Source organism: Parasteatoda tepidariorum, chromosome 2 (genome assembly GCF_982258835.1).
Source record: "Parasteatoda tepidariorum strain Cologne lab strain chromosome 2, Ptep-v5.0, whole genome shotgun sequence".
NCBI lineage: Eukaryota > Metazoa > Arthropoda > Arachnida > Araneae > Theridiidae > Parasteatoda > Parasteatoda tepidariorum.
In genome coordinates this window covers 19664617-19687778 of record NC_141756.1, presented here as the reverse complement: position 1 = coordinate 19687778, position 23162 = coordinate 19664617, and the positions used below count along the sequence as shown (strand labels likewise).

The window sequence follows — 23162 nt, the reverse complement described above, 5'->3', positions numbered from 1 at the left end:
TACCGAATACACCGTATTTTTTCAGTAATAGTACCTAAATCGAGCCGTATTTTCAAATTTCTGTTGGCAACAGCTATTAATTATTTTTCGCATATATACGAAGTATAGATGTTGCAAATAATTATTTCTAAATTTATCTGAAACCACGAATTTATTCGGTGTATAGGATTTTTAAAATGTGTTTTTATGAAAGTAAATAATTTAAAATCACCTGTTACTAAGTTTTAAAAAAAAAGAATGATGAAATTAATGGTAAAGTGGTAGTCGTCCCCACCGATTTGTATATCGGATAATCGAATAACCGGCTTCTATGAATAAAATTAAATGGAACCAAATCATTTTTTATGGAACTAATGCTAAACTTCCCCGTTTAAACAAACATTTGTTTTTTGTCCCCGCCTAATTTCATAAAGTAGAGGTACTGCAGTGAAAAATTTTCGTTTATTTTTGAGAAAAGTTTTACCAGCTACAACGGAATTTCCGTTTTTCAGTTAAGACAATGATACAATAGGCGGTTACTTCAATAGGGACTTCCTGTTCATTAGTTGGTCTAGACTCAAAAATTAATCAAACCTTGCTGCCAGCTTTACATTAAAGTAAACGAAAGGGGATTTTGACTTAATTCACTCACACATCATTTAGAATGTAAAAAAGGTACAGAGTGATTTGTTTTGTAGTTAAGACTTGTTTGGCGCTGTTACATTTGATAAGAAAGAGTTTATAAAACCTAACACAATAGTGTACAGTATGTCTTTCTCTTAAGTAGAATTATCTTTGCTTAATACAGTGAATAACTCTGAGTTGGTTGCAAATTGAGCGCGAAAAAGATTGATTTGAATTGATCGGGGAAAAAATCGATATTGAAAGCAATGAATTTAAAAAAATTCCAATCTAAAATAGCTCATTAATTTGGTATTTCTCAAGTTAAGGATAAGAAAAGAAAAAGAAAGAAAGAAATAAGTAAAAATTAATAAAATCTGAATGTATTTGAAAGGAATACGCAAGTCATGAAAGTTTAAGTAAAAACTGAAATGGAAAATCTGATTTTGATAAATTGATCAACAAAACGGGTATAAAAACAGTTTTGAATTATAGATTTTTCGGAAGGGATCAAATAATATTTTGACCTACATTATATTTTTAACTAACATTGATTTATTTTTATGTAGCTTTAAAAGTCATTTATATTTTATGATACAGACAGTTTTAATTATAATTGTTTATCTATCATAAAACTGAGTTAATTTAATCTAAACGCTATACTAAGCATTAAATACAATTAAAAAGTAAAATTTCGCAAATATTTTGAATTTAAGATTAAATATTACTGTCTCAGAGAAATAATTATCAAGAATATCGAAGCATAATTTTATGAAAACACCAACAGTTTCTTGTTGAGTTATAATTAATCAGTTCAGTTTTCTTACCATCCAATGTTAAAATAAATTATATAATAGAGTGGAAAAATACAACTTCAATAAGCAGTTTTACAGAAATGTTTAAATAGCAATTTATTTAATTACAATTTCATCGTATTCAATCAAACCAGTCAAGTGACCATAAAAGGTATTTAAAAAAAAATAAAAGTAGGTTTTGAAAATGCACGAGGAAATGAATTCGTCAACAAATCCGTTTTCCCAAATTTAAATTCTTTTTATTTTATTTTATTTATTTATTTTTACATATTTTTGACATTTTTTAATTACATTAATTTTTCGAAATAGTTGAATATAGTTAGAAGAAGGGGTGAATAAACGAATTTATTTCATTCACATTTAGATTTTTTTAAAAATTTTAAGAAATTTATTGATTAATTTTTCATTTATTTCAATGTAGTAAGACCTTTTTTTTATTTGGCTAGTTTACTTCCTAGTAAAAGTCATCAAAATGAAAGAAATATTTAGGAAGAGAAAAAAATCGAATACTTTTGGATGTAAGAATTATTTTATGTTAAAATAAGTTGAAATAAAAATTATTTTGCGTTGAATAATGTCCGCAGAGATTATGATATGAACTGAACACTCCCCCCCCCCAAACATCCTCATTCACAAATTTTTTCTGAGAACTGATTGCAACTTTAAAACCACACCTTGCTTCTTTTGTCCACTTTGTGCGTGACCACCTACTAGTTTCGTTATCAGTTCTTGTTCAAATTTGGAGATATACTTGCAAGTCTTTAAACCAATTTGTTGTTTTACAGAGTTAAATATTTTTAAAGTATTATTATTATTATCATCAATTAAATGAAATGGGGTTTATTCACTAAATATATTAATAGATTCTAAAGCACGAAATGATGTGAATGTTTCGTTCTCCTGTAGTTACTTTCTACTAAAAATGGGTGAATATATTAAAAAAATAAATAAATAAACGCGAAAAGGTACTTTGGTATTTTATAAATTTATTTCATTCAATAAGCCATTCAAGACTATTCATAAAGTCATAACATTAAGTTAGATCATTCATAATATGAAGTAAACCTTTCATAAAGTTTCACGTCAAAGATAATAAAATTTAATTTTATTAGATTTCACAAGATCTTGCTCATAATATTTATTTGGTATATTTTTTTTACAGTTTTTTTTAAAAAGAAAAATTTTATAGAGAAGTATGTGACTCAAAAATAACCACCCTGATTAAACATAGATAATTTGATTTTCTTTTGAAATGGTATGCTTCTTTAGATTCATAAGAAGACAATTTAGGGCAAAAGAAAACTTTACATTGATAGCAGAAAACAGTTTCCTCTTAAAAATGAGAAAGTGGTTTCGGAAGTAGGTTTTGAAAATGCACGAGAAAATTAATTCGTCAACAAATCCATTTCTCCAAATTTTAGTTTTATTTCTTTATTTATTTATACATATTTTTGACATTTTTCAATTACATTAATTTTTTTAAGTAGTTGAATTTAGTTAGAGGAAAGGACGAAAAAAAGAAGTCATTTAATTCAAATTTAGATTTTTAAATTTTTTTTACAAAATTTATTTATTAAGTTTTTCAATGCAGCATGACCTTTTTTTATTTTTTTTTTATTTGGCTAGTTTACTTCCTAGTAAAATTCATCAAAATGGAAAAATTATTTAGGGAAAAAAATCGAATGCTTTTGATTTAAGAATTATTTTATGTTAAAATAAGTTGAAATATAAATTATTTTACTTTGAATAATGTCCGAGAGATTATGATATGAACTGAGCACTCCCCCCTCCCCCAAATATCCTCATTCACAAATTTCTTCTGAGAACTGGTTGCAACTTTAAAAGCACACCTTAATTCTTTTGTTCTTTTTGTAGGCGGACATCGACTAGTTTCGTTATCAGTTCTTGTTGAAATTCGGAGATTGCCTCGCAAGTTATGAAATCAATTTGTTGTTTTACAGAGTTAAATATTTTATCATCAATAGATATTTTTAAAGTATTATTATTATACTCATCTATAAAATGAAATGGGGTGTATTCCTTAATTCTATTGCCAGGTTTTCATTAAAGGTTCTCTTTCGCATTAAAAATTTACGATAGGCCAGTCGTCAAATTTAGTTAATTTATTTCCTCACCTGTACTAAGTATTCATATTCATTAAAACAAATCGGAATTAAATTGCGGAGAGGGGATCTATTTGCTGTTTTTAACACCTATTTCGTTTATTATCTCAATGATTAATAGTAAAACAATTAAAAGAAACTGTTTTTTTCTTTACCATCAGTTGAAATGATTATTACAGTCATTCTTTTGCATCAAATTGCCATCATATTGATTAAGGATTACACCAAGATTTTGAGATATCCTTAAATTACGAATATTACGTAAGTTTACAGGTAAGAAGGGGGTTTGCAATTTGCTTAGGTAAGACATTAAATTTTCTTTAACTTAAAGAATTTTTTATCAAATGCAAAATTAGTTTCATATATACAAATCAATTGCAGTTTTACATAAAAATTATTATTTTTTGTATTCTTTTATGTGTGCAATTTGATTATTTTTGTTGATATGAGTAGGTAAAGTCCAGAACTTTTAAGAAATCTTATTACGCTTGATTTGAACGACCTTGAAATTTAATGAATTATTAAAATTTATCAAAGGTTATAAATTGAGCAATTTTTATTCTTGCGTAAAAGTTATCCAATAGACAATTTAAAGGTATAAAAATAGATTATTATTATTATATCATTTGTGACAAAACTCGATTAAATAATAGAAATTTAAAAATGGGTGAGCTTTAAAACAATGATCATAACATTTCCCTCTTGGAACATCAGTGTTCTAATCGTGGCACCCCCTTTTTTTTTTAAAGAGAATTTAGATGTAGAGGGGGAGGAAACAAGGTATTCCGCGATAAGTATTCTAGAGCTAGTTGGTGGTGCTTGTGTCATCGCTGAGTCGGAATATTTTTCATAACAGCATTACTACATACGGCTACAGGTGGCTTGAGCTATGGCTTTATATTGTCATTCAAGTCATCGTATTTTCTTACTATCTCTTTTTCGAAGATATATATTATATTATATAAGATATATATATATTTTATATAATATAATATTAGAGAATCTTAAATCTCATGATAAAGAGAAGATATAAGAGAGATATTTCTCGCATTTTATTAGGCTATTTGCGCAATAACGTTATTCGTATATGTGTAAATTTGTGTAGAATTCAAAGTACATTAGAAGTACGAAGAAATATTTTTCAGCTTTATTTTGTTAACTTTTGAGCACATATTTTTTCATCATTTGCTTCGATTATCCTCTCAGTATTTATAATGATCACATTTTTATATTTTCAGCAGTTATGTGCTTAATTTGTACTTTTAGTCTTAACTATTTTAAAGATATTTCCCAATTAGTAGTAAACACAATATTATATAGTTTTCGATTATAGGGATATCAGTAGTTAGAGCTAAATATTAACTTTGTGTAAATAACGTAGCATGAATATGGGTGCATATTTTTAACATTATTCTGTAACATAGAAATATTAATTAAAATTCTGTTTTGATGAGTTTTTTTTTTAAACTTTTCCTTTTCTGAATAATTTGTTATAGATTGTCTTTTGTAACATATTTGTGAGGTAAAAAAATGTGATTTAAAAATTTCTTAAAAGAAAAAATACTTTTATTTTAATGAACTGAAAATTAAAATATTGCTGTTAAGGTTACAAATTTTTAAATTTTTACATGACAACCCAAAGGTATTAAAATAGATCATTATTAAATCATAATTAACAAAACATGATTAAATAATGCAAAAATTAAAATGTGTAATCTTTAAGACGGGAAAAGGGAAAGAGGACGCTATTATCATTTCCGCCCTTAGAACATCAGAGTTCTAAGCGTGCAATCCCTTTTTATAGAGAACTTAGGGGTGTGTGTGGAGGGGGGGGGGAAAGAAATGTGATATTACTCTTCAAGTATTTTGCACTGGTGTTTGTTGTGTCCGTGCAGAATATTTTGAGCTGTGTCTTTGCTGAATATGGCTTGTCACGTAAGTTATTGAATTTTCATATATTTTTGCTTTCGCGTCTCTTTAAATATATATTTCCTGTTATTTTATTCAGTTGTTTAACGTTTTTTAATCGCACGTTTCTATAATGTTTCTTAATCACACATATGCAAATAAGCATGAAATCTAAACTATATTAGATGTAGGAAAAATATATTCCATAGCTCTATTTTTTAAATTTTAAAGCATTTATTTTTTGTTATTTATCTTTGTTGGGCTTTCAATGTTTATAAGGAACACGTTTTCATTATATAATTAGTCACTTGCTAACTTTATACTTTAAAAGTTTAACTAATTTAAGGATATCTCTTTATTAGTAGTAAACCCTATATTATATAGTTTTGGATTATAGACTTAACTGTAATTAGCATTAAATATTAAATTTCTTTAAGTAACGTTGCAGAAATTTGGTTTCATAATTTTAATTGTATCAGGCTTCAAAGAATTTTTAAATAAAAATTTAGTTTGGTTGATTTTTTTTTTTTTTTGCAATATTTATTGTTTGAATTTCGGGAAGTTTTGAACATTCTATAATAACATGTTTCGGAGAAGAAAAAAAAATTATATATGAAATTTTTCGTTTAATGTATAAATTTTTTTATTTAAAAAGATTAAAATTTTTTAATTTAATTTTATTTAGCGAAAAATATTGCCTGGTAATCCTTATATCTAGTTATTTTTCTTTAACGATAAGCTATTAATTTTTGAATTCTCAATTGTATGTTAATAACTTTGTAATTTAAAAAGGGGCTATGATGTATTTTATTCAATTTCAGGAATAGTGATAATTTGTTTATAGCTAAATGTTGTAAAATTGTAATTAGATTATATTTTTATTATTTTTTAATAAATGGTGTATTTATAAAAATAAAACAATTATTGATTAGTTATAAATAATTAAAACATAATAATGATTTTTGCATTTATGGGGCAACTTAAGAATTGATTTTTATTTTATCAAATTATTATCGCCCTTTTTTTAAATATAATTATTATAATTATATGTTTTGATATTTTTAATTTTTTCAATAGCTTGTTACATATTGTAAGCACGATTTCTTTAATACACTTTTCTAAAATTTGTGATTTAAAAATTCCTCAAGAGTAAAATTATTTCTATTTAAGTAAACGTAAAATTTGTATGTCACCCAAAAATAAACCAAAGAGATATTTAACAATTCATTTTAGTATAGATAAATATTTTATTCCTTTTTAACTTTATAATTAAAGTTATTATTAAAACTTGAATATTATAATTTTAAGTATTATATCAGAAATTAGTAACAATTTCATTGAAACAACTATTTTAAAGATATTTCCTAATTAGTAGTAAACACAATAATATATAGTTTTCGATTATAGAGATATCAGTAGTTAGTGCTAAATATTAATTTTGTGTAAATAACGTAGCATGAATATGAGTACATATTTTTAACATTATTCTGTAACCTAGAAATATTAATTAAAATTCTGTTTTGATGAGTATTTTTTAAACTTTTCTTTTTCTGAATAAGTTGTTACAGATTGTCTTTTGTAACATATTTGTGAGGTAAGAAAATGTGATTTAAAAATTTCTTAGAAGAAAAAAATACTTTTATTTTAATGAACTGAAAATTAAAATGTTGCTGTTAAGGTTACAAATTTTTAAATTTTTACATGACAATCCAAAGGTATTAAGATAGATCATTATTAAATAATAAATAACAAAACATGATTAAATAATACAAAAATTCAAATGCGTAATCTTTAAAACGGTAAAAGGGAAAGAGGGCGCTATTATCATTTCCGCCCTTAGAACATCAGAGTTCTAAGCGTGCAATCCCTTTTTAAAGAGAACTTAGGGGTGTGTGAGGGGGGGGGGGAAAGAAATGTGATATTACTCTTCAAGTATTTTGTACTGGTGGTAGTTGTGTCCGTGCAGAATATTTTGAGCTGTGTCTTTGCTGAATATGGCTTGTCACGTAAGTTATAGAATTTTCATACATTTTTTTTCTCCCGCGTCTCTTTAAATATATATTTCCTGTTATTCTACTCAGTTGCTTAACGTTTTTTAATCGCACGTTTGTATAATGTTTCTTAATCACACATATGTAAATAAGCATGAAATCTAAACTATATTAAATGTAGGAAAAATATATTCCATAGCTCTATTTTGTAAATTTTAAAGCATATATTTTTTGTTATTTATATTTATTGGGCTTTCAATGTTTATAAAGAACACATTTTCATTATATAGTTAGTCATTTGCATACCTTATACTTTAAAAGTTTAACTAATTTAAGGATATCTCCTTATTAGTAGTAAACCTTATACTATATAGTTTTGGATTATAGACTTAACTGTAATTAGCATTAAATATTAAATTTCTTTAAGTAACGTTGCAGACATTTGGGTTCATAATGTTAATTGTATCCGGTCACAAAGAATTTTTAAATAAAAATTTAGTTTGGTTGATTTATTTATTTATTTATTTTTTTTTTGCAATATTTATTGTTTGAATTTCGGAAAGTTTTAAAATATTCCATAATAACATGTTTCGGAGAAGAAAATTTTTTTTCTTTTAATGTATAAATGTTTTTACTTAAAAAAATTCAAAAATTCAAATTTTTAATTTAATTTTATTTAGTAAAACATATTGCTTGGTAATATTTATCTCTTTAACGATAAACTATATTTTTTGAATTCTCAATTGTATGTTAATAACTTTATAATTTAAAAAGAGGCTATGATGTATTTTATTCAATTTTAGGAATAGTGATAATTTGTTTATAGCTAAATATTATAAAATTGTAATTAGATTATATTTTTATTATTTGTTAATAAATGGTGCTTTTATAAAATTAAAACAATTATTAATTGGTTATAAAGTAGCAACTTAGAATTGATTTTTGTTTTTATCAAATTATTATCGTAGTTTTTTAAATATAATTATTTTTTTAAAAATATTTTTAACTTTTTCAATAGCTTGTTATATATTGTAAGCACGATTTCTTTAATACACTTTTCTAAAATTTGTGATTTAAAATTTCTCAAGAGTAAAAATATTTCTATTTAAATAAACGTAAAAATAGTATGTGACCCAAAAATAAACCACAGAGATATTTAACAATTTATTTTAGTAAAAATAAATATTTTATTCCTTTTAACTTTATAATTAAAGTTAGTATTAAAACTTGAATATTATAATTTTAAGTATTATATCAGAAATTAGTAATAATTTTACTGAAATAGCTACTAGTTAAATCTTTCATTCATAAAAAATTAGAGGGTTTACTTATACAATCATAAAATCAGTTTCCGATTCAAAACAAAATAAAAAAATAATTAGTAAATGAAGTATAGTAAATGAATTAGTATAACATATATATATATGTTGTAGAATACATATATATATATATACATTCTCATTCACGAAAATATATAAATATATGGATTTATACTATCCTTAAAGATTAAAAAAAAAAATTCAGGAAAAAAGTTTTTTTTAGTGGTTTAGAATTTGTGCATTAGAATACTTTTTGACAATTTTTTTGAAGAATTGGCCCGTTCATTTATTCATTTTTTCGATTCAAATCACTCCAGCTTTCGATTAAATCCTATGAGCAGCAAGTCTTGTATTTTAAAAGTTTATCGTCATCCTGATTACGCATATCCCTTAAGAGTGTGAGTCAGAACGCAAGCTGAGTTTTTTTGAAATCGTTGTTTTGCTAGAAAACTGCAGCAATTCAATGTGGAAGATTTAAATTTTAAAGTACATAGTCAGTGATAACAAATTTTTTTGCAGAACTGTGAATTCTAATAGGGGAGAGTGGGGTCAATTGTAACAGGGTACGATTGTAACAGAGCAAAAATTTCGAGTGTCGAGTTCTAGATTTGGTTCCTAGGTGGCACACAAGGTGCATTTAATAAATCTACTTGTACACCGCTGCTGGCAACCATTTTTATGTACTTTTGAAAGAGTAACATCACAAAAGATATTTTCACGCTACGTAAGTACTTTTTTTGGTATTGGAATATTATATTGTAACAAAGTAATTTTGTTTAAACAAATAAAAATTACTAACCGAATAAGTAAGTGGGCACCTAAATTAACATTTCAAAATGAAAAGATTAGTTTGGTTAATTAACTAGCAATGTTTTTAACAAATGAAGCTGAAATGGCGTCTTGAGGACGATTGTAACAATAAGTAAAGGGACGATTGTAACAGCTGAAAATAAAATTCATAATTACAATTGCAATTGTTTAACCCCTTAAGTCCCATTTCTTATGTTTACAAACCATTACTTAACTCTTTAAGAGCCACCAATAGTTTCCTATATCATTTATATTATGTTGCATGTGCATTATTGTCACCTTTTACAGCATAAATAAAAAATTTTAACCCCTTAAAGTTAAAAGTTTAACCCTTTAGGTCTCTGCTCATTATTATATTTACTCCTAATCACTACTATTTTGATCAATAAAAAAATATATCACAACTATGATAATATGAATAATTAACAATGTTTTAGTTGAATTTATGAACTGTTACAATTGATCCCGTAAGTGGGGGCAATTGTAACAAGTGCACGACTGTCAAAAAATTTTAATAACTAATATAATAACATTTAAAATAAGGTATTTATTTTTTTTCTAGTAGAGGATAGTCTACTTTACGCGTCTGTCAATTAATACTAATAATATATTGGATCTTTTGTTAGTTAAAAATAGTTAAGTAAAAAATACTATACTGTAATGTTAAGTAAAAAATACTATATAAAATACTTTACTGTAGAGACCATCATTAACAAGTTCAGTGTCGGGGTTCGCTCATGGGATGTTCGTCAGACAGTAGTTGTTGTTTTTATAGGGTTTGCTTCTTTTATAATTTAATTAGTGAACAGGGTGATCAAAAAAAGTAAATAAATTGGTGAGTTTTTTTTTTTTTTAAATAAAATAGTTTTAAAAATTATATTTTATTTTTTGTTAAACAGTTTTAAAATATTCAGCTTTCTCTGCATTATAATTCTCATTTTAATTACTTGTGAAAGAATTTTGATTGATTGATTTTAAATGACAATAGACCTGATGTTCTTCAAGTAAATTGAAATATTTACTTACATCTGTGCTACTAGTTCTTCCTCCAACTTGGAGGAAATAAATGAATTATTTAAACGCAGCACTTTCTTCCACCTGCCTTACTTTTATATGTTTTGGACTAAAAGGAAGAGAGATTGCGAACTATTAATACAAAATTCTCTCTTAGAATAAAATTCCTACAAGAATCGGAAAATACTTTCCCTTTTTTTTTCTTTCTTACGAGAAATCTGAATGTTTATTGGCTAAACGGTTGGAAGGCGCGGTTTTGACGCAATGTCGGAATGGATTATTTTTGTAAAAGGCGGAGCAAAGAGTTCTCTTGTCCCGCCTACTAGTGGAAGCGAAATATAGATGGAACTTTCCTTTTTTTTCCTATCTATTAATGAACTTTAAATAAGCCGAAAGCATTTTTCATTAAACAAATGCGATTAAGCATTGAATTTTGAAATATTCAAGACAAGCAATTGCTTAAGCATGCGAAATAAAATTTGAGTTTTATTTATATGCATTAGTAGGTATTTTTTTTAATAAAAAAATATTGCAAAATATTGACTATTTTAAAAAACTTACATTTTCTTATGGGAAAAAAAAATAATTGTCGCTTTAAAGAAAAAAATAAAATACTTAAGCAAAAAATATAAAATAATGTTACATGGACCCTGATGTTCCCTAAAACTTGAATATTTTAATAAGTGTTTCGCATAGGCAAAAAGATTGGAAAAAACTGTTATAGAGAATAAGGCAAAGGCTGTATAGGTCATTTATTTTATGCACAAGAAAAAAATGTAATTTATCTCTTTGATAGATTGATATTCCAACCATTGATCCCTATTATGATGCGACCGGAATTGCTGCGGAAATCGAGTTGCTATCAAGTGATGAACAGCAGGTGAGTAATAGATATTTGATACTCAATTATTATTATCAGTCATATTATTATTGGCAAGAATTTAAATTTTTCCTTACGTTTTGGTGAAATATTTTAATGATTAATGTTAACGTAATCAGTTTTTGTGTGCATTTCAAGTAATAAAAAATTTCCTTTTTAAAATCACCGCTTCTGTTATATATTTTAAGAATATCTATTATAGTATAAAATGATGAACAAGTTTAAGTTCAAGTTCTCACAGTTTAAGTTCAGATTATCTTCAAAAGAAAATACAAAAATTTTATTTATTTATTATTATTGATAAGCATTTCAAAGTTTCTTTACGTGTAACATGTTTTGTAGCAACCGTCTTTTAAATAATGGACGAAATTCGGTTTATTAATAAATAATGCTTAAAAGATTTTAATGACAAATGCTAAAGTGATCAAATTTTGTGTTAATTTGATTTTGTCTACGTAGTAGTATTATTTAAAAGAAATGCATTTCAAGTGATTTAAAAAAAATTCATTTTTACTTTAAAATGCAAGGTGTTTTGTAAGCACCGCTTTTCATTTTAAGAATCTCTTTCACACATCATGAAATGATGCGCAAATATTTGTTCAAGCGGAAAAAAAGAGAAAAAAGAAGAAAAACACAAAAATGTTTTGATATAGAACCTGGTTTTGCTGCTTTTAATTCCGCTTTATTGAATAATGATTCGTTAGATTTGAAACACTTCTTTGTTTTTCTCGTCTTAAACATTAATTTAAGCCTACTATTGTGTAGATAATTTGAATTTTTTTTTAGACCGAGATTTTAGAATTATATATTTAAGTTGATGTTAATCAGGGTTTTCTGAGATATAAATTGTTATTAGCATTAAATTATTATGGAAAAACTTACCAGGTTTCACTTTTTCTATTTGTAAAAATGGGTCTTTGGTTTGTAACAATCTTCCTTTCAATGAAAAATTTTGTCATAACTTTCATTTTTTCTGGAATTTGACGTATAAATAAATATATACTATATTATAAATTTTTTATTCTGTGAAAATTTTTAAAAACACAGTTTTATTTTTTAAAATTCTTTTTAGTCAAGTCCATCGTATTCTTCGGATGACTCGTCGAAAGAAAAAATCTCAGTAAGTATTAAATTTTTGAAGTGTCGAAAATGATACAATTGTTTAAATAATAATTTTGGTTCCAAATTTTTTTCTCTATAAAAGCAGAATGTTGTTAAATTCTGTTGTTTCACTTGAATATTGTTTGAGTTTCACATGTATCTTGAGTAAATTTTTTAAAAGATATAAGCGTTTCAATTTCTGGTAATTTAATTTTTATTTCTCTTTATTAGTTGACTCCTGATACTGATGAATCGTCGGGAGAAGAAAAGATTGTAAGTATTGAGTAAACAATCTAATTAAATTTTAATTGAATATGATTTCATATTTTTTAAAAAAGTTTTTCGATATAATTATTTTTAAAAACTCAAATTTTATTATTTAATTTAAATCTCGTAAAATTGGTAGCGTTTAAAAATTTTTCTTAGATTTCATATTTGGAATGGATGAGTACATTACTTTTCAGGTGATCCCTTCGTATTATTCAGAACCTACTGATAGATTTTTCCTTCTGAAATTACTGTAAAATAACCGACAGCAGTCTGTCCATCCGATTAACTATAAAGTTTATGGTTAGAGACATTTCTTTACCGTTACCGGTTTAAAACTGTTTACGACTGCTACTGTTAAAAATCCATGAATACAAAACTACACGGTTTTGTAACCATTTACAACCAGCATAGATTCTAAAATTAAGCTTGAACGGAAATTGGAGCTCTGCTGCTGCTGAGCCATTTATGAGGGAATAGTTCAATATATATAATGCATGATCACTGAAGAGTGGAGGACACTGGAAACTATTTATGTACTGTAGGAATGGGAGCAATATTGTACTATCAACACTGGGATTCGAACCTCTTTTTAGTCGGTCATGTGATGGATCGTTTAGCCAAAGCCTCCTACTCTAGGAGGCTTTGGTTTAGCCCTCTAATTTATAGTATGTATCCAGTATTACGGAGCAAAATGGCTCCCATTTGAAGCGGGTGGAATTCTGGTCATTTAATCATATGAGGAAAAAACGATCGATAAAGCTTTTTCTCACGCTTAATAGTTTGAATATTATTTTTCATGGTAATTTAACCATTTTGGTTGAATAGGGTGAAACAACAATTGAATAAATCGCTAGTTAACCATTTTTACCAAGAAATTTCTAACAGTGCACCAACTGATATTATGGTTTTTTAAAATCTAAACTTTTTCCACATAAATTTAGTACCACTGATTTAAATGCGTATGATTCGTGACAGCCTTCTAAAAAACTATGTTGGTTTTTGCTTTTTAAAAAATATTTCTTTTTTAATGTGCCAAGTAATTAAAAATATAAGGCTTTTATTTTTTTTAAAGAAAGGCGCAATTTTCGTAAGAGAAGCTTGAAAAACAAAATAAAATGTTATGTCCATGTCACTGAAGAGTTAAAAACATTTCCTTAATTAGTTATTTCCCTTTACCGCATTTTCAACAACTATTTTTTTAAATATATTTTTTCAGCTAAGTTTATTTTCTTAATACGTATTTTGAATTGCCCATTTTCGTAAAGACGCATTTTGAGCTGAATCTATTTCTTTAAACACGTATTTTGAGCTATGTTTGAAAAAAAAGTCTCCGGATGAGTATTAAATTGTAATATAACGTTTAAGGAAATTATGTACTTACATTTAATTTGCTGTTTAAATTATCAAAATGATAGAAATTAAGAAATTATTTATTCATTTATTTTTTAAAAAATTAGAATGAAGCACCTGATAACTCGTCTCCTGTACCTGAAGATGATTTGGAAGTAAGAATAATTTTGTTATTATCAGGTTTTTATTTCTCTCTTTAGTGACAAAATGTCCAATTCAATTCTCTTTTTAGTGACTATTTAGTGACAAAATATTTTAAAAGTATAAATTTTGTCACATTTGCTCAACGATAATTTTAATTAAAATTACAAATAAATTTTGAATATCACATTTCAAATTATATGTATATAGTTAATCTTTCTTTTGGCGAGTTAAACTTCTAGCTCATAGTAAATCTAATAGAATAAAACCGCACCAGAATATACAACATATAATTAAGAGTTAAAGATTGTGTATTAGGTGCGCACAGTATGGTATGCGTGTTGGAGGATGATAAAAAAATTAATACCACAGTGCCTATATTAAACATTATACCACTAATACTTATAACGGCAATACCAGTAGTATTTAAGGCTATATTTAATTCTTAAATAAAAGGCGTCATAAAAACTGGTATCTTCGGTTAAATATTAAAGGTGTCAGTAAGACTCGGGCGAATTTTTGCGAACTTTAAAATGAACACCAATTCAAAAATAATTACATAAATATTAGTATCTTTACTAATAATATTCGATTACTGCAATTAATTAACTTAAAAGGCCGGGATAGCCTGGTCGGTAGGGTGCTGGGCCCATGTCCAAGAGGTCGTGGGTTCGATCCTCGCCGGCCGAAGACTCCCCGTGTAGTAAATGGTGACTGATGCACGTTAAATCTGCCGAGTCTCAAAGTCCTCCATGTTCCCATAAGAAATCAATACCTCTGGGGGTACTGATCCAGGAGTTTCCTTGTCTTCTGGATTGGTTCAAAATTACAAGGCTACGGAGTTGAACATTAGTAGTCTGAAACCCATGAAATTGGGTCGGCTGATCAACGACGGTTATAAAATAAAATAAAATTGATTAACTTGTGCCGTGGTAGCTCAGGGGATAGAGCGTTCACCTTCCAATGAGTTAAACCGAGCTCGAATCCCAGCGATGGCTTATTGATAGGAATTCTGCACCCGGCTCGCACCGATCACAGTGATGACGTAAGATACCCTCAATGGTAGGCGGATCCTGAATGGTAGAGGGATCCGCTTTGCCGTCAGGATAAGCATGAGAGGTTTTCGTGGTTTCCTTTCCATGCAACGCAAATGCGATTTAGTTCCATCAAAAAGTTTTCGATGGCGATTTTCTCCCAATGCTAGATTCACGAGTTTCTTTGTCTTCTGAATTGGATTTGAAATTACAAGGCTATGGAGTTGAACATTAGTAGTCCTAAACCCGATAATTGCGTCGGTTGTTCAACGACGGATATAAAATAAAATAATACTGATTAATTTAATTAATAGGTTAAATTAATAGGTTAATTAGGGTCGTTAAAAAACTAAATTATTAGAGAATAGAAATTGATTCATCGAGGAAAAAGCATAAAAAATTACCTCATTATTATTGTCACTAATGATGCTTAATTAATTTCAGCAATAATTATTAGTCTCAATAATGTTAATTGAAGCTTTTAAATAGTACACCTACTATTGGTACTGTAGAAATAGGCTTTGAAACAGATAACTAAGGTTGAAATTGTTGATTGTGGTGATTTTTTGACTATCAGGTGCTGAAGTCAAACAATAGCTATCTGCCAAATTAATTGTTATATGCCAATAGTTACATTTCAATTTGACTTAATCTAATTAATCTTTATTTTGATTATGCGAACTTCTAAAAACATGCCATGCTTAATCTGATAACATAAAATTACAGGGAAGGGCAATAAATAATAGTAATAATAACAAAAACTGCAACTATTTTAGTTAAATTAATTGCATCACCAGATGTCTGTCAGTTGGTAACTTTGTCAGTAAGTCTTTCAGCTGTTTGTATAACTTCGTAGTGTTGATTGACACCGATTCTTATTGATGATTATTTCGTTTCTTACTGATGACTATTCGATTCAGCTAGTCATAATAATAATTAGTTGTATAAATTTTTTTTTGTTAAACTAAGTATTATTATTGAACATTCTTTTTTGTTTTTCCTTTTAAGCATATCGTAATGAATATTATTTTTGTTGGTATTATTATTCGCCATTGCTGTGAGATTTTAATTTAGATAATAATCCAAAAACTGAAAATTTACAATTACAATTTTATGTATTGAAAGCAATATTTTTTAAGAAATGTAATTAATAGAGTTTTTTTTTTTTTAAATTAAGATTTATTTGAATTGCTAAAATAATGAACATTGCATAATTAATCGCTTTTACTTTTTTCAAAACAGGTTCTGGCTGTTTTCATTGATAAGCTTTTAGCAAAAGACGAGAAGGAAAAATCTGCGTCTATGGTAAGATCTTTTGTTTTTAATTAAATTATCAATAAATTATAATTAAATTCTAATTAAGAAGATGAATTCGACTTCCTTAGATTTTTTTCCATAAATTCTGAATGTCTTTTTAATTATATCATACATACTTGTAAATATTAATACAATAATGTAATATTAATACAATAATTAATACAATAAGTAAATATAAATACAATACTTTTAATATTTTTTCTTTGCAAAATCAATAATAACTAATTGCATTTTTTTATTAGCAGAAAATTGATGAGTAAATTATGAATAAATTATGATTAATTTTAATTATTTTATTAAATTGTAATTAAGTAGATGATCCTTAGACTTTTTTTTCATTAATTCTTAAAGTCTATTTTATTATAACGTACATACTTGTAAATATTAATACAATAATGTTTTTAATCGAGTGCTTTTAATTTTTTTTTCTTCGCAAAATCAATAACAACTAATAGCATTTTTTTATTAGCAGAAAACTGATGAGTATAAGGAAATTTTGAAGATAAACGAAGTTTATGTAAGTATAGTATGATTGAAATTTAAAACAAAACATTGATTATTGATTTATTGTTAAGGGAAAATAGGTTACCTGCATCTTCTAAAAAAATGTTTTAAATTTCTGAATAAGAAGTTATATATTTATTGTTGTGAATCATTTAATTTTACAATAAACTTTCTGAAGTGCATGTGACGAAAAGATATTTCAAGACGCGAAAATAAATGACGCAAAATTTATGATATGTAAAAGTAAATGACTGCTCACATGACCAACGTAAGTTCCGATTTTCATTCATTGTTGTAAAAAATAGTTACTTATAATGTATTTGGCACAACAATGCCAAAAAAATTTCGAATCAAAAGTTATATCTAAAAGCCACATCTTTTCTCAGAATTTCTTTTTTTTTTTGCTGAAATATTCGTAAAAAAGATTAATGTGATAAGTCTATCGCTGAAGTATGTTCTTCATTTACAATTAATTACGTTATATGTTACAAATATTTTTACATCAGTTAGTAAAGTTATTAATGCACGTGATACGACAAAAAAGGCACACAATATTTACCAGAGTTTATTTTTTATTTTACTTGTTATAAAAATGTTAAATAACGTAAATGTCAAGCAGGCATTGTCATAAGCCTATTATATGATGTCTGTTTTTTCTTTCTTTATTAATATTCTTGATTTCTTTTTCTTTTTTGAATTTTAACTTGTAAAACCATGGCTGGCCACTCCTACTGCGTGAAAGAGGGTATTAGGGCATCTTTTCTTGATATTTTAATTTATTTGTAAATTTAATATTTTAATATTAACCATCAAATTTGCATGTAAGTGAATGCAAGCCTGTTTATAATTCTACGACTTAGAATATTGTAACAATAAAAATATGTTTGAATTATTATTATTTTTTAAAATGAACCCTTCTGTTTTAATCTCTCCATTTTATTAAGCAATTAAATGTATGAAAGAAAAATAATCATGCGAAAAAATTAATCTTGGTAAAAATTTGGAGAAATATACACGTTAATTTTTAGTTGTTTATAAAAATCGTTTTCATCTTTTTTTTTTTAAAAAATTTTATATTTGTGTTTCCTATATATAAATTTTGTTCTTGAACTGCATATTTTTTATGGAAAGATTAAACTACGAATTGAATCCTGTCTGATAAAATGTTATTATATTTTCTGTTTAAATTGAAAAATTAGCTTCTTTTTCATTCTTTTAAATTTTTTTTTCAGGAAATAGACTGTATAAAGGCTGATCTATTCAGAAGTTCTGAGAATTATGTAAGAATGGTTTTTAATTTCTTATTAAATACAAATATTTTTTGATGATTATTAATTACGTATTTTTAATAATTTTTCTTCTTTTTTTTTGCAGATGATTTCGAAAAAAGAAACAAATATTACGAATCTCGAAAAAGAATGTGTAAGTATTTCGTGTTTTCTATTAATAATTTCGTGTTTGACTATTAAAATTGATATTAAAAATAATTTTTTAGCTGTGAAAGTTCAGATGCATCTTTCATTTCATTCACTGTATTCACTGTATTGTATGTTAGTAATTGCTCATCTTTATCTTTTGCAGAAGGCTTCGGAAGATAATATATTTGAAAAGGCTAGCCATGTCGAAGAGGAACTGAAGGTGAATATCTTGAAAGCATTTACCTAAAAAGAAATGCTGATATTAATTCGAATATTATTTTTTTACCTTCTTTAGACATTTAAACTATTATTTTTATGTTTTCACTATTTTTCTTCCTTTATTTTTAAGAAAATTATTATTTCACTCAATGTCGCTCTCATTAATAGCTCCCATTAATAGTAGGTCAAATGATGCACTTATTTCAACTTTTAGAGACCATAACACACATACTTGTAGACTAAAATTCTGAAAATTAAATTCTTATTCGATATTTGAATATTTTAAAATTCTGAGTTAATTTTTTTGAATACGTAATCAAACAAATATTTTCATGCGTTTTTATAGAAACAATTTAATGTATAATGATAAAATTTACAACTATTAATGAAATTCAAAAAAAAAAATTTTTTTTTGTTTTTTATTGAGTTTAGAAAAAACTTCATGTTTAACCAGAAAATTACTTTCATGTTATTTATCAACTTGCTTAGAAATATGTGTTATCATTGAGAATTCTTTTATTTTTCAAGGCTTTTGTTGCAGATAAAAACAACAAACTGATACGCAATATTAAAAACTTAAAAAAAAAAAAAAATGGTTTCATTCAGTTGATCAAATTATAAATTTTATTTTTTTAATAATTAATATTTAATGTCTGAGATGCCATCTTATAATAAAACAGCTTTAATTTCCCAAAAAGTTTTAATTAAAAATCAAGCAATTTCGGGTATTTTTTAAAACTCAAATAATTTTTCACTTGATTTTTTTAATTTTAATTTTAAAATTATGCTAGTAAGCTTTAGGTTTCAAATATTTATCGTTATTTTATTTTGTTTTCATGAACAAGAATTCATTTGATCTCATAAATATTTATTTTTTCCTCTTGAAAATTATTAATTATGATTTTAGAAACTAGTAGAAGAGGAAGAAGCTTTAATACTGAAATTGACGAAAGCAAAGAAAGTTACTGAATCTGTAAGTCGTAATTCCCTTTAATTCTTTTATTTTCTTACATTTAAAATTACATTTTCCAATAAATATATACATATTAAGAGAACAAAGAGTTTATCTTAGAAATCATCCTTTAAAAATCATACGAATTGGGTTTTTTTTTTTTAAATTCATGCTTTTAAACATTATTTGATAAAGAGGACAGTGTTTTATTTTTATTTTATTACTACATTTTTAAACTTTATTTAAAGAATTTTATTTTTGCAAGATTTTACAGGTTTTGAATGAGTAATATACTCTACAAATGTATTGTATGTGTAAATATTAAAGAGTTTTACAGATGAATATTAAAATACATTGCAAAATAAAAGATAATAAGAAAAAAAAAAGCTTTTCATTTTTCCGAAACTTGCTTTACTCATCAAATAAAACAATTAAAACAAAAACTGTATTTTACAATTGGAATATTTTTGGTTCGTTAAGAAATAAAATTTTATTTTTAAATGTCCCACAAGATGTAAGATCAAATTAAGATGATTTTATCAAGATGTTTAAATGTTTCTTTCAGGATCATAAGCCACGAAGAAAAAGGAAAAGAAAAAATGATAAGGAAAATGTAAGTTATTATTTTTCTTTTCTGTGTAAAATAAGTAATGAAAATAATTTTACAGCATTATTTTTGTTTAGTTACTCTAATTTTAATTAAAAATAATTTATAATTTTTTAGCACTATTATAACTGTATTGCAATTTTCAAACAGTGAATTTAAAAAAAAATTTGAGACTGTTTTTTTCTACTAAATCGGTCTCTGATGGGCCCGTTTTCTGTAAAATAAGCCTTTTGATGTAAAATAGACCTTTTGTAGCAAATCGTATAAGCTTTACATAGGCAAACAATTTTACATTTATTAATTTTTATCTCGCAAATTTTTACCAGGTAAAGCAAAGAAACTCGCAACTTCAATACATTATTTTTATTACTAAATTATTTTTACTTTTAGAGAGGATTATTATGTAAGTAATATTTACTTAAACATTCTTTTTTTTAAAACTGAACTGAAAACCAATTCCAGAAAATTTTCTTAGGAAGAAAGAAAATATTAATTAGACGGTAAAATCTTCTAAGCGTGCAAAACTAAATATCAATTTTTCTACGACATCTTCATATTTTCTTTTTTTTAAATTTATTTATGTATGAAATATATGGAAAAAAATTAGAATAATTTCTCGTTCATCGACACTTTATTTGATTATTAGGATTTGAGTTTTAAAAATTCACCTTCTTCAATTTTTTTTTCAAAGCATGTGTTAATATTTGATTCCGTTATTTAATTAATATTTAGCATTAATTCAACTGTCACATTTGAGATCACCTTGTAGAACTTCGGAGATTGCTTTTAAATTCGATCATGAAATTTGATCATTAGAAAAACTATTGAGGGTAAAATCTTTTCTTTTTTATGGATTAATGTGCAATGAGCAAAATAAATAAATTATTTAATTAATAAAAATTAATAAATAAATAAATAAATAAGCAAGTGGACTGCTCTAAAAAACTTTCGATTCAATGATCGGATCTTCACGTTCTAGGACTCAATCTTAATGGTTTAAGGGAATAACTTTATATATGCTAATTAGTTAGTTAAGAGGATATTTTAAGTTACGAAATCAGATACAGAAACACATTTGTTCAAAGTGGTTCGAAAGTAGGTTGATTTTAAATATATATTCGAATTAATTTACTATGTATTATTAATTTTAATATTATTTATAATCATAACTATAATTAGTTGAAAGTTAATAAATTAGTTAATATAATTAATTTATAATTATTAATTTTAATATTATTTATATTCATTATTTATATTTATATTCATAATTAGTTAATTAAATTAATAAATTAGTTACTATAATTAATTTACAATTATTAATTTAAATATGTCGATAATTCATATTTTAACTTACAAATCAGTGAAAGATGATTTCAGATATAGAAGTAGACCTTCTCTGAATTAACATACTTTTTTGACGACAGATTAAGGAAGGGGGTAGCAGCTATCTGGGAAATGCGGTTTCAATAGTCTGGACAGGAGAGAGGTCCAAAGCTTGAACCCCTTAATGTTAATTTTACTTTTTTTGGATATTTCACGATGTCTCAAGAACATTTTAAGTGGATTGAAGAATGTTTGTACACAATTATAAAATATATTTTTCTAAAGATAATTTCATGCAAAATATAACTTTTAATAAATATTGATTATTTTTTATTATTTTATTTAAAAACAGTCGAAATTTTTTTTAAATTGTAAGGTATGCAATTTTTTATATTATTTTAAAAAACACAATTTTAAATAGCAAAAGTAAATTTTTTCTTTTTAACGAAGTCAGTTGAATAGCTTCTGATAAATCAAATTTTGAAAAAGTCATATTTTTAAAATTAAAAAGGCATGTGAATTCAGAAGAAAGTGTCTTTTTGTGTCTGATTTTATAACTTAAATCATCCTATTAATTAGTTTAAGTGAGGTCATTCCCTCGAGCCATTAAGATTGAGTCCCAAAACGCGAAAATCCGATATTTAAAATAAAAGTTATTTAGGGAGGTTCATTTTTTATTTTGTGTACTGAACACATAATGCAGTAGTATAACTATCTGCCTCAAGTTTTTCGTTGCACATTTTATATGATCAGTTTTATTAAAATGCCTGAAAATAATTGTCGGAATTTTTTTCTTAGGAGTGCTCAGATGGTTTCTACGTTTCCATCTCTGAGCGTGCGAAGAATAATAAAAGAAGCTGTCGAAAATAAGTAAGTTTTTTTTTCTTTTTTTTCTTACTATTACTTGCATTATTTTTAAGTTTTTCACACATTCGCCTTCGAAACATTTCATGTTTAGCTTTAAACGGTTATAGGAATCGATTGATTAAATATAAATTTTCCTGATTATACAATTCATACACTCCGAAAATGTACAAAAAGGAAGGAAAAAAAATAGTCGACATGAGCAAAAAAAAAAGGCGGTATTCATTTTCAATATGTTCACTTCAATATGTCGGTACCAACTGAAATATGTTGACTGTTTTTTCTTATATATTTTTTAAACTAAAAAAGTTTTTAATCGGGTAAGATCTTACCACTTTAGTTTTCAAGGACTATTTGTTTGATTATTATAACTTTATTAAAAAGATAACCAATGACACATTTTACATAAGAGTATTCTCGTTCATTTTAAGAAAAGGTATTTTTGAATAAAATACAGTGGAACCTGTCTAAATTGACCACCCTCGGGACCAAGTCAAATGGCCGCTATATAGGGGTGGTCACTTTATGAAGACTCTTTAAAAAGGACTCTTTAAATACCTTACTCAAGGTGCTCACTTTACCCAGGTGGTCACTTTTACTGG

At 25.8% G+C, this 23162-nt stretch overlaps 1 protein-coding gene across 1 annotated transcript; it reads left to right on the top strand.

The window, feature by feature from the left end:
- Window positions 1-5408: 5408 nt before the first annotated feature.
- On the top strand, window positions 5409-22581 carry LOC147814589 (uncharacterized). The gene is made up of 13 exons (XM_087156493.1): window positions 5409-5473; window positions 11377-11460; window positions 12533-12580; window positions 12793-12834; window positions 14289-14336; window positions 16599-16661; window positions 17146-17190; window positions 18410-18457; window positions 18552-18599; window positions 18759-18815; window positions 19722-19787; window positions 20332-20379; window positions 22495-22581. Exons 1-13 carry the CDS (start codon window positions 5462-5464, stop codon window positions 22564-22566), a joined length of 681 nt encoding a protein of 226 aa, XP_087012619.1. The 5' UTR covers window positions 5409-5461; the 3' UTR covers window positions 22567-22581.
- The last annotated feature ends 581 nt before the right edge of the window (window positions 22582-23162 follow it).

What these genes read in the sequence shown, in the direction of transcription:
- LOC147814589 (XM_087156493.1), top strand. An exon ending in TATCAAGTGATGAACAGCAG is followed by an intron (nt 11,461 to 12,532) that starts GTGAGTAATAGA and finishes AATTCTTTTTAG; the next exon opens with TCAAGTCCATCGTATTCTTC. An exon ending in CGTCGGGAGAAGAAAAGATT is followed by an intron (nt 12,835 to 14,288) that starts GTAAGTATTGAG and finishes TTAAAAAATTAG; the next exon opens with AATGAAGCACCTGATAACTC.